General features: G+C 40.6%; 1 protein-coding gene across 2 annotated transcripts in view; it reads right to left on the bottom strand.

Moving 5' to 3' along the window:
* Positions 1-13,805, bottom strand: part of LOC135196928 (V-type proton ATPase 116 kDa subunit a 1-like) — a 182,908-nt gene extending 169,103 nt beyond the window's left edge. For both annotated transcript variants that reach the window (XM_064223765.1, XM_064223766.1), the window contains exons 1-2: positions 13,646-13,805; positions 10,122-10,274 (exon numbers count right to left, since the gene is read on the bottom strand). In XM_064223765.1, coding sequence (XP_064079835.1) covers positions 10,122-10,238 — 117 coding nt within the window. In that variant the 5' untranslated portion in view covers positions 10,239-10,274; positions 13,646-13,805. The remainder of the gene's footprint in view (positions 1-10,121; positions 10,275-13,645) is intronic.
* Between the last annotated feature and the right edge of the window lie 3,942 nt (positions 13,806-17,747).

The raw sequence follows: 17,747 nt of genomic DNA, 5'->3' as shown, positions 1-17,747 counted from the left end.
TCGACGGAGTCGGCGACTGACCGTGGGCAAACTCCCCCAGTCTCCCTTTGACCTCCGGTACGTCTTCTCCCGGGAGCTGGGGACCGGGACAGGGACCTTCGTCTAGGAGAACAGGGGGAATGGACAGCCACCACCTCGGACACGACACTGACACTTGGCCTAACACTGGCCTTTTCACTTGACTTCTCTACAAACGCACGAAACGACATACCCAAATCCATAATGGATTTTGCCAAGAACTCAAATTTCTTGTCCATCTTGGACTCTAACAAGGAAAGGGTGTTGGGATCGGAAACATGGGATACCTGGTCTGGAGTAATTGGTACTGAAGTTGGAGGACTATCAATAGGTGAAATATTCGATAAAAGTGGAGAAGATAGTGACAGTTTGTTTGCCTCTTAAAGGCACGGGAGTTGTCTCTACTCTAGTTTTACTACCCGCTCTAAGAGCTGCTTTCCTTTTCCTATATTTGTCCATCTTATCCAAATGAGCTTGAAAAGTCTTCCAACCTTGTTCATCTAAACTACGGCACTCATCACAAGTTAATTCCTTGCTACAGCACTGACCCCTGCATTTAACACATTTGGAGTGCGGATCGTAACATAGTTTAGCTAATCTAGTTTTGCAGCCACTGCTGCAAAACCTAAATGAAGAAGAACTAGCATCAGACATCTTCATAATAACTTGTTAATAACTAGGCAGCTAACTGATGAAGCAAAAAAGCCAACCAAGAAATTGTACATCACCAAAAAAAAAAAAAAAATCCACAATGGCGACGAAAGTCGACTGCAACCATAAACCACCGGTGTTACCCCGTGGCCGGCAGAAAACGAATTGAAGTCTAAAGCTCAGCAGTACCAGGTATTCCCAAAAGTGGGCAGGATCTGTATCACCTACACAAACAATGGCAGTGCTGCTACCGCCGCCAGGAATTTGAATTTTCGACTGCCAGGTAAGAAGCGTACAGCTAATGTAATTGTTTGGTAAGTCACTTATGTGAAAATGTCATTCTTTTTGTCAAAGTACCCCAACCCCTATCTACCCAAGCCCATTGCCATTTACTTTTTGTCAACTCCCTCAGATTTTGTATACAGTGCTGTAAAAGGTTTTGTATGACTTTTTAAGCAAACAGAAAATGTATACAGTGGTGTGAAGAGGAAAAACAAAGGGGGGAAAAAGTATGAACTTAATATTTTACATCCTCACAGTAAGGTAGAGTATTTACGTATGTACTGTTTGTTGTTTAGAAGCATATACATGATAGTATTTGTACACAATACTGCAAAGAGGAAAAAATACGTAGGGAAAAAGGGTAAGATCACACAAATTTACAGCCATACAGTATGTTACAAATGTAGTACGAAATTATGTGGTGCATAGAGGTAGAGTATTATAGATACAATAGTACTGTGAATTAACAAAATAAAAGAAAAAAGGGTAGGAAATGATGGTTTTACATCCATACAGTATTGTGTAGTGACAAAGAGTGGGAACTATGGTACAAAATTACTATTTTACATATATTAGTTCTTTTTACCATACATACCTGGAAATTTCCAAAATCTGTAAGGGCCTTAGACTTATTATTGCTAATAAAAGAGGGATTACTTATAAGAAATATTTTCCATAATCAAGTCAATTATGGTATCCCTCTTGTTTGTGCCAGTCCTATAAGTTATGAATTCCAACTTGGTGGTCTAGTTAATCAACCCAATTGATAATCCTTATATTTGGTCTTTCTTGGATTAATAATAGTAAATCTGAACCTAACTACAAGTTGACCATACAGTTTATAATAATGCCACAAATCTTCATAAACTTCACATAAAGGTAATAACTCATCTGTCTACCAAACACCATTAGTACTTTAATTTTAAAGGCAACACTTAAAATTAGGCAAAAATTCCCAACAACACAAAAGTGAAAATGCTTTGTATTTACCTGAACATGCTTAATTTAATTAAAACTGCTATGGCAATGTAATAGTGCCTATTTATAACTAGTGGAAGTTATACATAGGTTATGTCTTAAAAGGGTATTATTACAGTTTCAACCATTATGGGAAATCTATTATATTGATATTTTTCCCGAGTAAAGCACGTGATAACAAAACACTTCTTCTCAATACATTATTGTCGCTCATGCATACTTACAGAGAAAAAAAATATTAAGTTTTTACCTCGAATTTTTCCTAAGTCGGGAGAGGTGTTTCCTCTACGGTAATGTTTACTTTTAATGAGCCCTCTAACTTACTTTCTTACGCAAACAAAAGCAGTTCCAGTTACTCATTATTGGCTGAGAGGTGTGACATCGTTATGACGTCATGGGTTTCATAACCATTTACGAACGACTTTAGTCGAAAACTAAGTTTCACTAGCATTTCAGCGGAGTAAAAAAGTTACCTGTCTAGTGTCCACTGGTATCCTTGTTTGACTGAACTACTCGAATAATGAAGCAAAAAATGACATTTTGTCTTCCTGTACCTATGGCAGAGGCAGTGGCTGGCCCTTCTGGCATTAATTTTGACAGACCTTCGATTTCCTACCGATTGTTTGCAGTGCAATGTGGTCGTCGGGTACCTGGCCACTTCCTACTTTAAGTTGCATGTCAGGGAACCTTGCAACGGCTTCACGTTTTCCCTCAAAGCAGCAGCACATCTTTATCAACCAACAGTTTAAGGTAAGCTTCATTAATTTATAGAGTATATTATAATGGTGGTAGTATAACGATGTTACAGCAGTTACCATCACTTTGGATTTGGTTTGATGGATGTTAGGTAGTGGCCTTAAGGGGGGTCGCAGGGGGGGGGCGGAGCCCCCCCGCTAGGCCTAGGTAGGGCAACAGGGCCCTAGGTAAGGTTAGGTGGTTGTATTAGGTTCGGTAGTGCCCCTAAAATCACTGTGCTTAAGGGGGGGGGTTTTGCAGGCCCCCCGCTAGGCCTAGGTAGGGGTACAGGCCCTAGGTAAGGTTAGGTGGTTGTATTTAGGTTCGTAGTGCCCCGAAAATGATATTGTTATGATACAATAAAGTTTTATGCATACTTACCTGGCAGGTATATATATAGCTGTATTTTCTGAAGTCCGACAGAATTTAAAAAACTTCCGACACACGCAGTGGTCGGCCAGGTGGTTAGTACCCATTCCCGCCGCTGGGAGGCGGGTATCAGGAACCATTCCCATTTTCTATTCATAATTTTTATTTCCACTGTCCCCTGAGGGGAGGTGGGTGGGTACTTGAATATATATATATCTGCCAGTTAAGTATGAACAAACTTTTATTGTATCATAACAATATCATTTTGCTCATGAACTTACTGTCAGATATATATATATGTTGAACCCCACCGTTGGAGGTGGGGAGGGACAGAATAGAAGGATTTTGGGGACACAAATGCATGCAGATGATTTACATCTTGGTTCCACCTGTTAGCATAGCCGACTTCGTGATTACTGTCACCCAAGTCTGCTTCTGCTTTACTAGAGTTGCCAGCGAGGTAGAGACCTATAAAGCTGGTGCCACTCCATGATGATCTGTCACGGGGGCGTGACCACAAAATGTGACTAGACCCATATTGACCATACCATGAGGGCTAAGAAGTAAAAATAAATATATATAATATAATTATATATATCACCACCTGACCAACCTAGCACCCCAAAGTTAATGTGTGTTAACTAAGGCTTCAGAGTTAAAGAAGTCGCCGCCGTTGTCAGCGACTCCACAACTAAATTAAGAGCTCTTCCTAACCATTTTCTACAGGATAGGATGAGTAGTACTTCTTGCCCCCAAGATGTGTCCTGCAGACACGTATGGCCCTAGCGAGCAGCAGATCTCATATGCCATCTTCACATCTCGCAGGGAGTGTGAAGTGAACCCAGAGTTGCTTCGCTAAAAACATGGTACTCAGGATGTTGCTGAGTGCCATGCTCTGTTGAAATGCTTCCGACGCCGCGCCCTCACCTCGTGAGCATTCAGATAAAAAGCTTTCAAATCTTTGTGCAAACACAAATGAAGGAGCATTTTTTGAAAGAAACTCTCCTTAACCCTAAAACCAGGGTGTACTTCGATATGGGCAAGTCTGGTCTTTTTTCGGAACACTGCAGATTGCCCGACTGACTTCGACTTTCTTGATTTTAAGTAGATAAAACTTGAGAGACCTGACAGGGCACAGGACTCTCTCTGGCTCCTGCCCACTAACTTGTGCCATCCTTGCTTCCAAGATCCTGGCCCAAGGACAAAAAGGGTTTCCATTCTTAGGCCATAACGAAAGGCTTAGAGAGCACACCTCCCTTGTGTTCTCTAAAGCCAAAACTTGTGACGATGGCTTAAAATCTCACTAACCCTCTTTGTCGTATTCTAGGGTGGTTAGAAGAAGGCCTTCCTGATCACATACAAGAAGTTAACAGGCAGGAGAGGTTCGAATGCTTTGACATCAAGAACTTCAGACTACGTCTAAGTTCCATATTGAAAGCTTCGATCCGGAAATGCAGTCTGTACTAAAGTCAGGTGAACGACCAGTTTGACCAGTCAGACGAATCAAGGACAGCAAGGCTGTACCCTGAAGACCAAAAAGGCACTATTCTTAGCTGAAGGATGAGTGTCTGGACTGCCTGGGCGATTCAATCTAAGCAAACCTTGGGGGTGTATCACGCAACCCAACGTCGTCCGCAATCGACTTCGTCAATAAGAAACTCAGGGCTACTATATGTCGCCTGATCTCGCACGAGTGTCTGACTCCGGGAAAACAGGCGAGACAAAAAGTAGATGGTGAGCTAGAATCGAGATTCCACAGACCTCAATGATCGTGAAGGTCTTTGTTGTTTGACAGATGCAAAATCTGTCAACAACATTCTCTGTTGTCTGTTCGCACTGGCAGAATTTTCAAAACTCTTGGCAACGCTAGACCACTGGTAGTTCAGGTGATCTCCCCACGTTCCCCGTGGCGCTGGTACTTGGAACTATTCCCCCGTTTTCCTCAGATTTTCTCTGAACCCTGTCTCCTGAGGGGAGGAGGGTGGGAATTTAATTATATATACCTGCCAGGTAAGTATGCATAAAACTTTATTGTATCAATAACAATATCATTTTTATGCATGAAAAAACACTTACCTGGCAGGTATATTATATAGCTGATTGACACATTTGGAGGTGGGTCACAGACAGCAACATCGTCATAATTCAAAAAATTAACTAATTTTTAAAATTATTTATTAAGTTCCTTACCTGCTAAGGTAGCTGACTTCGTAGGTACTGCCTCTTAGCCTGCTAAACCTTAGTCGCTCTCAACTAGGATGTGACCTGTTTGTTGAGAAAGCTAATAACAAGGGTCTGACAAACTGGACCCCGGGACCAATTTGTTGACAGGAAACCCTAGCCCTCTCTTACCAGGGGCATTCATGCTAGGATAAGTTTTTTTAGACCACCTGAACCACACACAAAAGCTAACGTAAACACTTACACTTCACATCTGAAGAGGAAATAACCCTCTCAGACAACCATAAAAAGAACACCACTTAATTAAAATACCTAGCATGTTAGTAATCTATCGTTGCTGCCGTCGATCGAGACGATTCGTACGGACTTTTGCAATCTGTAACGAACCTCTAGATGATCGTTACATTCTACGCCTGTTGTTATAATAGGCTCTTTCTCGTAAACTCGAGCAGGGACCGAGAGAAGATACTTCTTAAGATATGAGAGAGCTGTGGAATATCAGAGTTGATGTGGACCACTGGTTCCAAAACTCGTTTCGAGGACTGGAGGGACGACCGAATTGCATTTACTTCTTTCAGATTAAGATCCAGGACATCTGAAACACTATCCAGATGTCCGGCACCTTCTTTCTAGCATGACGCACTGAGAGATGTTCAGAATAATTCCTAGATCTTGAATAATATTTCAGTTTCCCGGTAGGAAAAAAAAAACTGTGGTCTGAATTGCAGTCTATTCGGGGAAACAAACAAAAACTTCTTCAGGAAGGAAATGGTCCCCAGCAAGCTCATCCATTCCCTCCCGAGTATGCTTACTTCCCTATAAGGCTGCGCTTTGCCTAAGCAGGAGAGCATATAAAAGTGCAATGTTGCGGTAGACTCGTAGTTCTATACCGTGCGGTAAACGAGCACCGAAAGGATTAAGAGATAACTCTGTTGAACATAGTAAGGCAAAACTAATGCAACGTTTATTCATTCACGTAAGAAATCCCCTCAATCTTAGGCTAAAGTCCTGTGATTGTAGGACAGAGATACAGTTAGTCAGTCAATCCCGCAGGAGAGACGTAACCGCCAGCACAGAGATACGGTTAGTCAGTCAATCCCGCAAGAGAGAGAGACGTAACCTACAGGGCCATGGACAGCGCACGATCTGTTACTGGCTCGGTTTGGAAGTTTGGAACTTGGACAGTCAGACACAGCAGCAGCCAGCAGCTACGAACGTCGTCTCTTAACTTTATGTCTGGGTTGCCAGCTACCCCTATTCTACGAAGAAAATAGGTCCGTTATTTTTTGAACAAAAAGAGACTCTCAAGCTGGTTTATTTAAGCGAAACAGAAAACGCTAAATATATAGATGCGTTTGTGTCGTCAGAACACTACCATACAACGGTAAAAGATAAATCGGAAACTCCTGGAAGGCTGCAAGGAGTGACGATTAAATGTCCTTAAAATAGTAGACAATAGACCTCTCGGTTGCCATCCGAAGAGGTAACTACAGCAAGCGTGTATGACTTGAACCAACCAGTAGTAAAATAACGCAAGGCAAAAAATTTTTTTTATTATATCACAATAAAGTTTGTTCACACTTACCTGGCAGACATATATATAGCTGAATTCGGAAATACAGCTACCTACATATCTGACAGGCAAGTTTCATGAACAAAACTTAGAGAATCGAAGCAGACAGCTCAAGCTTCTTAAGATACTGGACATAAGCGTTCATTGACGTAGTCTACAAGTCTATTTCTTGTACGAGTCTGCGAATGAGGAAGGGAGAGCTCTTCCGAACCTTGTCCTTATTCGCTTACGCAATATCAAGTTAATGAGATGTTGTCAATGAGAACTAACCCATTAACGGTACAGAGAGATATTTTGTCAATGAGGGGAGACCCACTTACTTGACAAAACGATAGTATATTGTCAATGGGGGAAAGTCACTGAATTGACAAAACGTAATCCAGGAAGTCGAGCCTTTTATTTTTCGATTCCCGTCTCAAACAAGGAAGGGACAAGAATCCTGTTAAGAGACTGGGCTTACGGTAGGTAGAACGACGATGCTCAATCGGCATGGAAGTCTCGACTAGAAACTAACAAAATCTATCATCTGAAAAACCCTTTCAAGATGGATCCTAAAAAGCCTTTGAAATTTTTTATTGGCAGTATGGCAAAGGAAGTCCTGTCTTGCGCTTTCCTGAAGAGCGTCCTTTTGATGAGTGCCTTTGCAAGAATCCTACTGAACGTTTGCTGAAAATCCTGACGTTCAGGACGTCGAGCCTTTACATAACCCGTAACTGTCTTATCTCAAAGTCTTGACTGAGGTAGAGAAAACGAGATCTTCCCTTGAGCTTTCCTTAACTCCATCCACCTTTGCGAAAAGCAATATAATATTGACAGAGACCTCTTGAATTCACGAAACCCGAGGGTCCTTGCTGGGTTTCGAAGACGAAGTTCTGTTCACTTTCTTGAGGCTCAAATCTTAAACAAGAGCTTGAAGAGTTTCAACAGAAACGTTCTGGTGCGCGCTCGGCGTCCACTGGCGAGGACGCTCGGCGTCCTGGTGCGCGCTCGGCGGCCACTGGCGAGGACGCTCGGCGTACCACTGGTGAGTGCGTCCATCCGCGCGTCCTGTTCAAGCGATCGTCCAAAATAAGCGTGCAGAAAAGCGTCACGCTCCTGACAGGCGTCAAAACAAGCGAGAGAAACTGCCTTCTTTTTCCTATTTCTTGGTGGAAAGAAGTACACGTGATCAGGCAACTTTCGCCTTCTTACTTCTCACAGAAACACATAACGAGGGAGAAGGGACGTGAAGCGTCCTCTTCTATAAAGTCTTCTTAGAGGACGCGAGTCCTTCCGAGAGCTCCAACCCTTGTGCGGGGAGGACGCCTCGGAGGACGAGAAAGCAATCCTTCAGGATTCGTGCATGTGCACGCAACTTTGGCAGTCTGGGGGGGATTTTCATCAGAAACTGCCGAAGGCACGCCAGATCGGTGGGGTTCCCTGTAACCCTCCTTCGGCTTTCGACATGCCCTCTCCCTTGGTTCTGGGAGTTCGACAGAGGTCTAGACCTAGAGGCGTTATAAGGCCGATCTGACGCACCCTCCACTACACAAGGGGCACTGTCACTGCACTTAGCCACTTCACTATTGCTCTCTAAAGCAAGCACTTTCGATTCTAAGTTACGAATCGAAATAGTATAAGAGAAAGGGCAATAACCTCTACAGACCCACTGTTTTAGGGCCCGAAGGCAACATTACAAGGGTTAGGCGTAACAAAAACAGAAGTAGAACTCTTCACAACAATGAAGGAGAGCGATCACCTCTCGCATACATAGTCCATAAACCCGTAGGCCGCATACTACAATCGTTAGGCCAAAATAAAGTCTAACCCTGGAAGGTTTATCAGTATCACTACCCTGACTTTCGTAATTGATTAATTGCGTACATACTAAACAAACTTTTTCCTTACGGAATTAGACACGTTTACTGATTAATTGCGTACATACCGAATCATACTTTTTCCTTACGGAAATAGACATGTTTACTGATTAATTGCGCCCCCAAGTGCGGAACTACCGAAGCTTTCGGTAGCCACACCCTATCTTTGCAGACAACACCCTCTGAAACTAGCCTAACTAGATTCAGATATCTTATGCAAAAATGAATCAAATTCAAATCAATTTAAGATAGCGTATGCCTAGCCACAAATCCAAGTAAATAAATTAAAGATAATTAGGATACTTAGCGGCAAATGAAGTTTCCAAAATCCTAAGCCGGAGGTACTGAAACAGGTGTTTTCAGTACCGGCGACAGAAAATTTATGAATAGAAAATGGGAATGGTTCCTGATACCCGCCTCCAGCGGCGGGAATGGGTACTAACCACCTGGCCGACCACTGCGTGTGTCGGAAGTTTTTTAAATTCTGTCGGACTTCAGAAAATACAGCTATATATATACCTGCCAGGTAAGTGTCATGCATAAATCCCTTTTCTCTCCTCCCCCCCCACCCAAAAACCCCGCTTCCCACTGGGATCCCCATAATTGAAGTAGTAGGTTTATGCTTAGATTTTGTGTGTAAGAGTAACTCTTAGTTTCTTTTTTATTCATTTCCTCATGTTTCTATGCGATGTGCAACACCAATCTGGTCGTTTTTTGCTGTTTTTCGTCGTTAATACTTGAAAAACGGGTGCGGCCTTTTCCTGGACATTTACCTTTTTCTGGAAAAACTAGTTTTTTTAACTCCAATTACATATAGTAAATCTCTAAATCGGATGGTTTGCAGTCCAAATAAATGTTAAATCCGTTGGAACTACATTATTTCTGATGCAACAAATATATTTTTATTCCAGTTTTCCCATATTGGTTGAAACTGTAATTTTACCCTTAAAAGAAATCCCCTATGTAGCAGTATACCCTCTCCTTTCTCAAAGAGATTACATCTTTTAGGGTCTTAGATAAGGCTTCTTTTTCACATTCTTTCTCCTTTCCAACAAAAGCTGTATGAGGACAAAGTCCATTAACTATGTGTGACTGAACTTTTACCCTCAAGCTCAAGCAATACAAACACTGAAAAAACACGTAGTAAATTTCAGTACTGAAAAACAACATGCTCTAATCATCATGGCTTAGTGAGGGATTCAAATAGTAAAATAGATGCTCTATGAAATGAAATTAAAAACATCTTGAAAGCCCAAGGTCTCCAATATTCAGCTGATATAACAATGTGCACCCAAGCCACATAGGAATACTGTACTGCTAATCTTAAGCCAGCATTACTAATCTTAAGCCAAGCTATCATAATGCAGATAACTTAAGCTTTTACTTAAAAGGAAAAAAAAACCTGACAAAAATTCTAATATACAGCAATGTTCATTATTCAAATTGGATAAATATAACTGCATTAATGTTGCACTTACATCTCTGAACTGCACCAACCCAAGCTCGCCAAGCTCTGACACACACGTGTATGCAGATTCACTCTGGAGGAAGAGCTGGCATAAGGCCATCTCTTCACTCCGAAATAACGACCCCATGGCTGCCTTTTACTGCACACACCACAGCAGCCCCACCTGCAAAAAAAAAAAAAAAAAAAATCAAAAGTTCATGTAAAATTAAGACTGAATTAATTCACATACCTAGAGAAATCAACAAATGCTATACAAACAGTAAAGGTAATACAGTTCTGACCCTACTAAGAATGCAGTGAAAGTAACATGATTGTCATTCCAGTTACATTTACTCATCATTAACTATTCCTCCTCATAGCACTAAATGCTAATATGGCTACCAAGGAGTTCCCCTAAAAAAATGTTTAATACAGTAGATACACAAACATGGGGATAAATACATATAAGGGTACATAAGACACCATTTCCAAATGCCAAATTTAATACACAAACATGGAAACAAATAAGTATAAAAGTACATGACACAGGATTTCCAAATGCAAAATTTAACAATGTTTATGGCAGATTAATTATAAACTTGCTAGCGATGGTAATAATAATACTACCATCTTTAACCTGCAAAAGATTTACCATAATGTAATAGAATAATTTCAAATCAAGTAATATCTTTACCACTTGTGCACACTAGATTTAAAAAGCTGTAATGCTAATGGAGGCTTATAACATGACTCAGAAGTTATCAACTGGGATGCTCTTGTTAGAGAACACTCCTGTACACATTTTAAGTTACCCAAGCATAACTTTGTACCCAAGCATAACTTTGACTGTAATCTTACTCAACGTAGCCTAGTCTAGCTTAGATAAGCAAGCTAATACATACAAAACAAAGTCTAGGAACCTTAAATTTAGGTCGTCTAAATTAGGATATAGTAGGTTACACTATTTTACTTATTACTATCTCAAATTGAATTTATGTCAGAAATGGTCAAATGATGATCATTTAGGCTATTTTTCCTAATGAAATAAAGGGAACAACGAGTAATATATTATGTAGGTATTCATCATGTAATCACCATTAAGATGTAAAGACTCACATCATTCTTAAATCCAGTTTGAAGTTTTCATAAAACTAATAGTAATGTAATACTTACCTGAACACCTGAATTAGCCCTGGTCACCTGACCAGCCCGACCGAACATAACCCAACTACTAATTTACCCACACTTCGGAAAATTTTAACTGCCAGCGTTACCAATGCTACAGGTAAACATTGTTACCAAGTTACCTGTCTACCGTTGGCAACCCTGCTGCCAGACATCGGCTGGCAGACGGTTCCCACCTTCAATTGCAATAATCATTAATCATTGAAGAGGGGAGGTGGGTGGGAGTCATTCAGGTGTTCAGGTAAGTAATATAATATTAGTTTTATTATTAAAAGTCATGGTCTCATCATTGTCAAGGTATCCTCCATGTGGTATATTCTACCTTGCATGAATGGAATGGAGGAGAACTGAAGCCTACCATGTGGCTATCTAGCCTCTCATGTATGGAGAAGTTCCAAGAACAGATCTTCTACGACCTTCTCTGCAGGCTACAGGCGACCGGTGCGGAGTGTGTATGAAGGTTCGAAGGTCAGGACACGACATTCAAGACAACTGATAACTTGTATAAACTGTACAATGCTTAAAACTATTAAAACAACAAAAAAAGCTTAAAACTTGCATCCCTACTTTGCACTACGCCCATACTATCGCAACACTGCATTGACTGCCACGAAAGGACCAAGAGAGAAACCCTCTTCCGACGAGAATTGGATGTCTCTCAGATAAAAAGACTTACACACAGATGTTGACTTCCATGACGCTGCCTCTAGAATCGCCAACACCGAATAATTTCTAAAGAACGCTGCAGATGTCACCATACCCAATACTGTGTGCTCTGGGGCGGGAGTCAATACTGACCGAACTGGCTGAATGGCTAGAAAAAGACTGCAAAATAACTTCACTTAAGAAGAAATTGATCGCGTTCTTGGATATCGCTCAAGACGGAATCCTTGGGGACGCGAATAAGGTCTGTGGATGAGGAAGCAGTTTAGTGGTGCGGGCTACATAACATTTCAAAGCGCGTACCAGACACAGGTGCATTTCTGCTGCTTCTCCTCCGACAAAGTCCTCAAGCGAGGAAACTTTAAACGGTCTCGGAGAGGGATCGTTTTCCGACTCTGATTTTGCTCTGAATTCTGGGATGTAAGAGATAAATATCCTTGTCTGAATATGATACTTTCCTAGACCCGCTTGAATTTCCCCTACTCTTCGCTGTCGTGAGCGATACTAAGAACAATACTTTCTTTCTTAGCTCCCTCAAAGATAAATTTTCTAAAGGTTCGAACACTTGAGAACTCAATAGGTTCAGAACCACCACTAAATCCCACGAAAGGGCCCGAAGCAGGGGTACTGGCCGTTTGATTTTAACGGACCTGAGGAGGTCGTGCAATACTCTACTACTGGATAATTCCAGAAAATGAAACCTAAAAGTGCTTGCGAGCATCGACCTATAACCTGTAATAGTTGAATAGGACAAATTCTAAAATTTCCTAAGAAACAGGAGGAAATCAGCAACCTTTGCTATAGTGAGACGAGAAATACTGTGCCCTTGGCTCCTACACCACCTGCGATACTACATCGTCCACCTGACTTGGTATAATTTCCTAGTCGATTTCCTTAAACAAAAGGAGAACTGTCGAGCCACTGCTGAAGAGAGACCGGAGTTACGGGAAGCTTGCTGGACAGTCTTCAGGCAGTTAGCTTCTGAGTAAATCCTAATGTCTAACCCGTAACCCAGGATAGACATTAGGCTAGTCAAGAGCTAGCGTCTGTCGAAACACCACCTCGAGACCTTTACTTAACTCTCAGAGTTAGCCTACCTAATTTTCTCTCCCAAGTCACAAATTAAGGCTGCCGTAATTTCAGATTTTCGGGAAGGTGGTCGCCCTATGGTAGAGGCGGGCGCCGGGTGGCCATTCGGTATTTTATCCCGTGGGAAACTGCAATTTCCAATTTAATTTACTTGACACACCACTAGGGTATCTACTTAAGAGTAACCTGGCTTAGTCCTTTCTATTCTAGGCTATGGCCTCCTTGAAAGGAACCTAGACTAGGCTGTAAGTATAGTAGTAGGCTATTCCTATAAGTCTTACCTCTACCTAGGTAGCCAACTAGACTAGGAAGATACTGCACTGGCCAGACTTTGTAAACGGGCTTGACTGAGCGAGCAGCAATAGGCTAGCTATGCGCAGAGCCTGGCATAGGTAGTAACCCTAAGAGAATGGCAAAACTATTGTTACAAAACAATGGAAGCAATGGCTACGTGAGTTAGGCCACAATAGGTCATTCAAGATCGTGACAATTTTGCGGTAGCCTGACTTTGCAGTTCTACCTATTTAGGTAAATTAGCATGTGAGGAAATATTAAAGAAAAGAGGAGAAATGATGCCGCTTATAAATCACAAGACAGAAATTTTTCCATCATACTTACCAAATTGGTTATACCGAGAAACTGAAGACGATATTAAACTGGGAACATCGTCACACAGACATACACCTTAACCGTACGGAGTTTCAACCCACTACCAACCAAAGTCGACGATGAGAAATCGATTGCTGCCAATGGGAGTTTGTCGCAGCCTTTGAAAAGGATGCGCCGAAGTAGTGTGTCTTTATTTCATTCTTCAAATTCATCGCTGAAAAGTTGTCTTTATTTCTTCCCTCGAGTTTATTCTCCTTTCATAAGCTAGTTTGGTTAATATTGTTTACTTTCAATTATCGATAGCATTTTTCAAAATTTAAACAATAATTTTGATACAGTTTTTTCTGATTACAATAACTGTACGTAAAGGTCATTGAAACTTAAGAACGTGGAATACTTAAATTTCGTTCCTTAATTTGAGGTTATTAGATAATATATTCACAGACTTATGCTATTTAAAGATTGAAGCATCCAAACAGCTTCCCTGAAAGAATCTTTTTTACCGACACCATCTCACGAGTTGCGTTTTCCTGTGAGTAGCTGTCAAGTTGGTGACGTAACGTGTGCGATTTTCTTCTCTGAAAAAATAATACATCACACCAGCTATTCCGTAACATTCTCCAGTCTTTCCACTAATAATTTTATGAAATACATGGGTATGTTCATTGCTACGTCATTCAGACGCGCGCAAATATACAAACATACAATATGCGCACATCTAGTATACCAAAACTGAGCATATAAATAGAAATATCTCAGTGAGATGTGCGTACATTTCTATTAACAATTTCAAATCAATATCAAATAACTAATAATTCTTCTGATATAGTTATAAATGTAGTAGCTCTGAGGTTAACGATCTCGGCTCCCCATTTACCTTTCTCGACTTAGTGCCAGCGGTGATGGGTAACTTTTCGAAGTGTAGCTACAATGATAGAAAATCAAAAGATTATTTCGTGAATCGGAAAAACTGCAAATATCTTTTTGACCTCCGTTTCATGGCAAGGGATAGATTAAAAATCATAGGGTGATTTATCTTTATACTAGTTGGCTTTAAAAACAGATAATTAAGCAACCAATTTATTGTAACTGCAGTAATGAATAGTTCTTCTGTAGATAATGTACCTATCTATTGGCTAAACATTCCATTTATTCGTTTGGTTCTGACAGGAAATTTATTTATCTAGTTCACTTTGTTCACTTTGTTTGGTTTTATGTAGGACAGCCCTCAACAGCTAGGATGATTCCCTCTCTGGCAGGCCCTTGTACGTTTTCTAAATAAGTTGTTCCTTACATTTTATAATTGATTTTAGTGTTTTCTCATCAGTATCGTAGTTTCTGCAGAATAAGAGAGTCTTTAGTTCTTTTTTCTTTATTTGCTTTCTTCTTGTACGATCTTCATTTCAGGTGGTATTTTGCTGTAGTCTTGGTGTGCAATGTTCAAATGCTCTCTCACCTGACTTACCTATCTATCAATAGATAGGTTCAAACTGCCTATGTGCTTAACTTGCACGCCTGATCACAATATTCATTTCATGCCTAAAGGAACTTAATTAAGCAGTTTCTTGGATAAGTTGGTTCCCCATATTTTGGTGCTTTAAAGACTGTAAGAAGTATTTAAGTATTTTGTATTCTATTCTTGCTTTTACCGGGAGCCAATGTAGCTCGATTAGTGCCGGGGTTATTCTGTCACGGTAACGTTGTCCTTTTATAAATATGGCGGCTCTATTTTGTACTCCTTGCAATTTTCTTAGCACGTAGTTAAGAAGAGCATAGTACACTATAACGTTGCAGTAGTCAAGCCTCGAAAGTATTTGGTTACAAATTGCTGTTTTCGGAATATCTTCGTTTAAATATTTCCTAATAAATGCAATGTTTATGATATGATAGTTATAGGTTTTTACAATATGCAATTTATGATTTTTCATCGATATTTTATAATCAATAGATACTCCTAAGTTCCTCACTGCCGCTACAATGTTTATGAAGGACGAGCCAATAGTTATTCTTTTGAAGTGTTCATATTTTCGTAGTGTACTGTCAGATCCACATAAAACCTAGCCACTTGGGGGAGCGGGGGACGGGGGGCAAGCCAGCCCAACTCAGTGCCGGTCAGGGATGGTTGGAGTCAGGAAAGACATCCGTCTGTAAAATCTCCTGTCAAAACTTTTAGGAAATGAGTCTTACAAAGAATGCGAATAGGGCTAGGTTGTCACCCGGAAGTGACCCACAGATACATCGCCTAACTTTGTGGACATGCAAAGGGTACCGCATCGTGAGCGAGTGCGGCTGAAGAAGAGAGCTCGAGAACTAAGAGTAGGAACATTAAATGTCGGTACAATGACAGGAAGAGGGCGGTCAATAGCTGATCTTATGACAACAAGACGAGTAAATAGGCTCTGTATACAGGAGACAAGATGGAAAGGTAACAATTAAGGCGAGGGAACGGGGGTGAGGGGTTATAAGATAATTTATAGCGGAGCTAATAAAGAAGGCAGGAATGGTGTTAGAATAATTCTGTCAAGTAAAATGAATAAGGAAATCTTTGAAGTAAATAGAAGAAATGATAGGATTATCTGGATCAGGCTGATGGTTGAAAATTGCACTGTTAACATCTTTAGTGCATATGCACCCGAGATAGGATGCTTAGATGAAGAAAAAGATCGCTTTTGGTCAGACTTAAGAGTAGGAAATGGACAAGGTACCAGCAGATGAAAGATGCATTGTCAGCGGAGATCTGAATGGACACGTAGGCCAGAATAACCATGTGATCAGCCGTATACATGGTGGGTAGGGCTATGATGAAAGAAATACAAAGGGTGGTGAGAATTGTTGATTTTTCTGTTTCCACGGATATGGTATTGGTAAACACTATTTTCACCAAGCGGCAAGAACATCTAGTTACATACAAAAGCGTGGGAAGGTCCAGCCAGATAGATTACTTGTTGTATAAGAGGAAAGATTTACGTGAGGTAAAAGATTGTAAAGTCATACCAGGAGACCATGTGAGTGCGCAACATCGTTTGGTAGTGACGGACTTGGTTATGGAATTTGAAAAAATAAGGAAGAAAAAATGCAGGGGCCAAAAAGGATTAAATGGTTTAAGTTGAAAGAGATTGAACTATGTAGGCAGTTTAAAGCAAAAGTTTTATAAGAAATAACACATGAAATTTAAGATGTTGAAGAATGGTGGAATAGAGAAATATTGGGTGAGAGTAGTGGCAAGATGTTCGAAAATAAGGAAACGTGGTGGATAGCCTATAAGAAAGCAAATGAATTAGCAAAGAAAACTGTAGCAATTGCTAAGGATAAAGCATATGATCAGCTTTACCAAGAGCTAGATACCAAGGAAGGGCAAGGAAAGATCTTTAAAACTAGCACAAATGAGAAATAAGAGTACCAAGGATATAACACACATAAGACAGATTAAGCATAAGGATGGAAATGTATTGAGAAATGAGAGAGACATAATAAGGAGATGGGAAGAATATTTTGAGGCCTTTTTGAATGAAGAAAATGAAATATTTCTAAGAAAAGATGGACACACAAATTATGGACCAGTCACAGAAATAACAAAAGCTGAGGTTAGAGTGGCATTGGGAAAGATGAAAAATTGTAAAGCGAAGGAACCGGATGGCATACCTGCAGAAGCCTGGAAGGCTCTTGATGAGGAAGGAATTGACATATTGTGGTAGTTAATGAAAAAGATTATGGAAAGTGAGACGATACCCGAAAAATGGAGAGAAAGTATATTAATCCCAATGCTCAAAGAGAAAGGGGACATTCAGTGTTGTGAAAATCACCGAGGAATTAGGCTCATGTCACATGCACTAAAGGTATTTGAAAGAATTATGGATGAAAGATTACGGGAACAAGTTCTCATCGGTAGACAGCAACTAGGATTCATGAAGGGGCTCAGTACTGTGGATGGTATTTTCGCTCTGAGACAAATTATGGAAAAGTACAGAGAGAAGCAAAAGATCTTGCATATGGCCTTTATAGACCTTGAGCAGGCATATGACAGAGTATCACGTCAGGAAATATGGAGATGTCTCAGGGAGAGAGGAGTGATGGAGCAGTATGTCAGAATGACCAGGGAGATGTATAGAAA

The sequence above is a fragment of the Macrobrachium nipponense genome, chromosome 18 (assembly GCF_015104395.2).
Source record: "Macrobrachium nipponense isolate FS-2020 chromosome 18, ASM1510439v2, whole genome shotgun sequence".
NCBI classification, from domain to species: Eukaryota; Metazoa; Arthropoda; class Malacostraca; order Decapoda; family Palaemonidae; genus Macrobrachium; species Macrobrachium nipponense.
The sequence above is the reverse complement of the archived record's forward strand: the minus strand, read 5'-3'. Positions and strand labels throughout refer to the sequence as shown.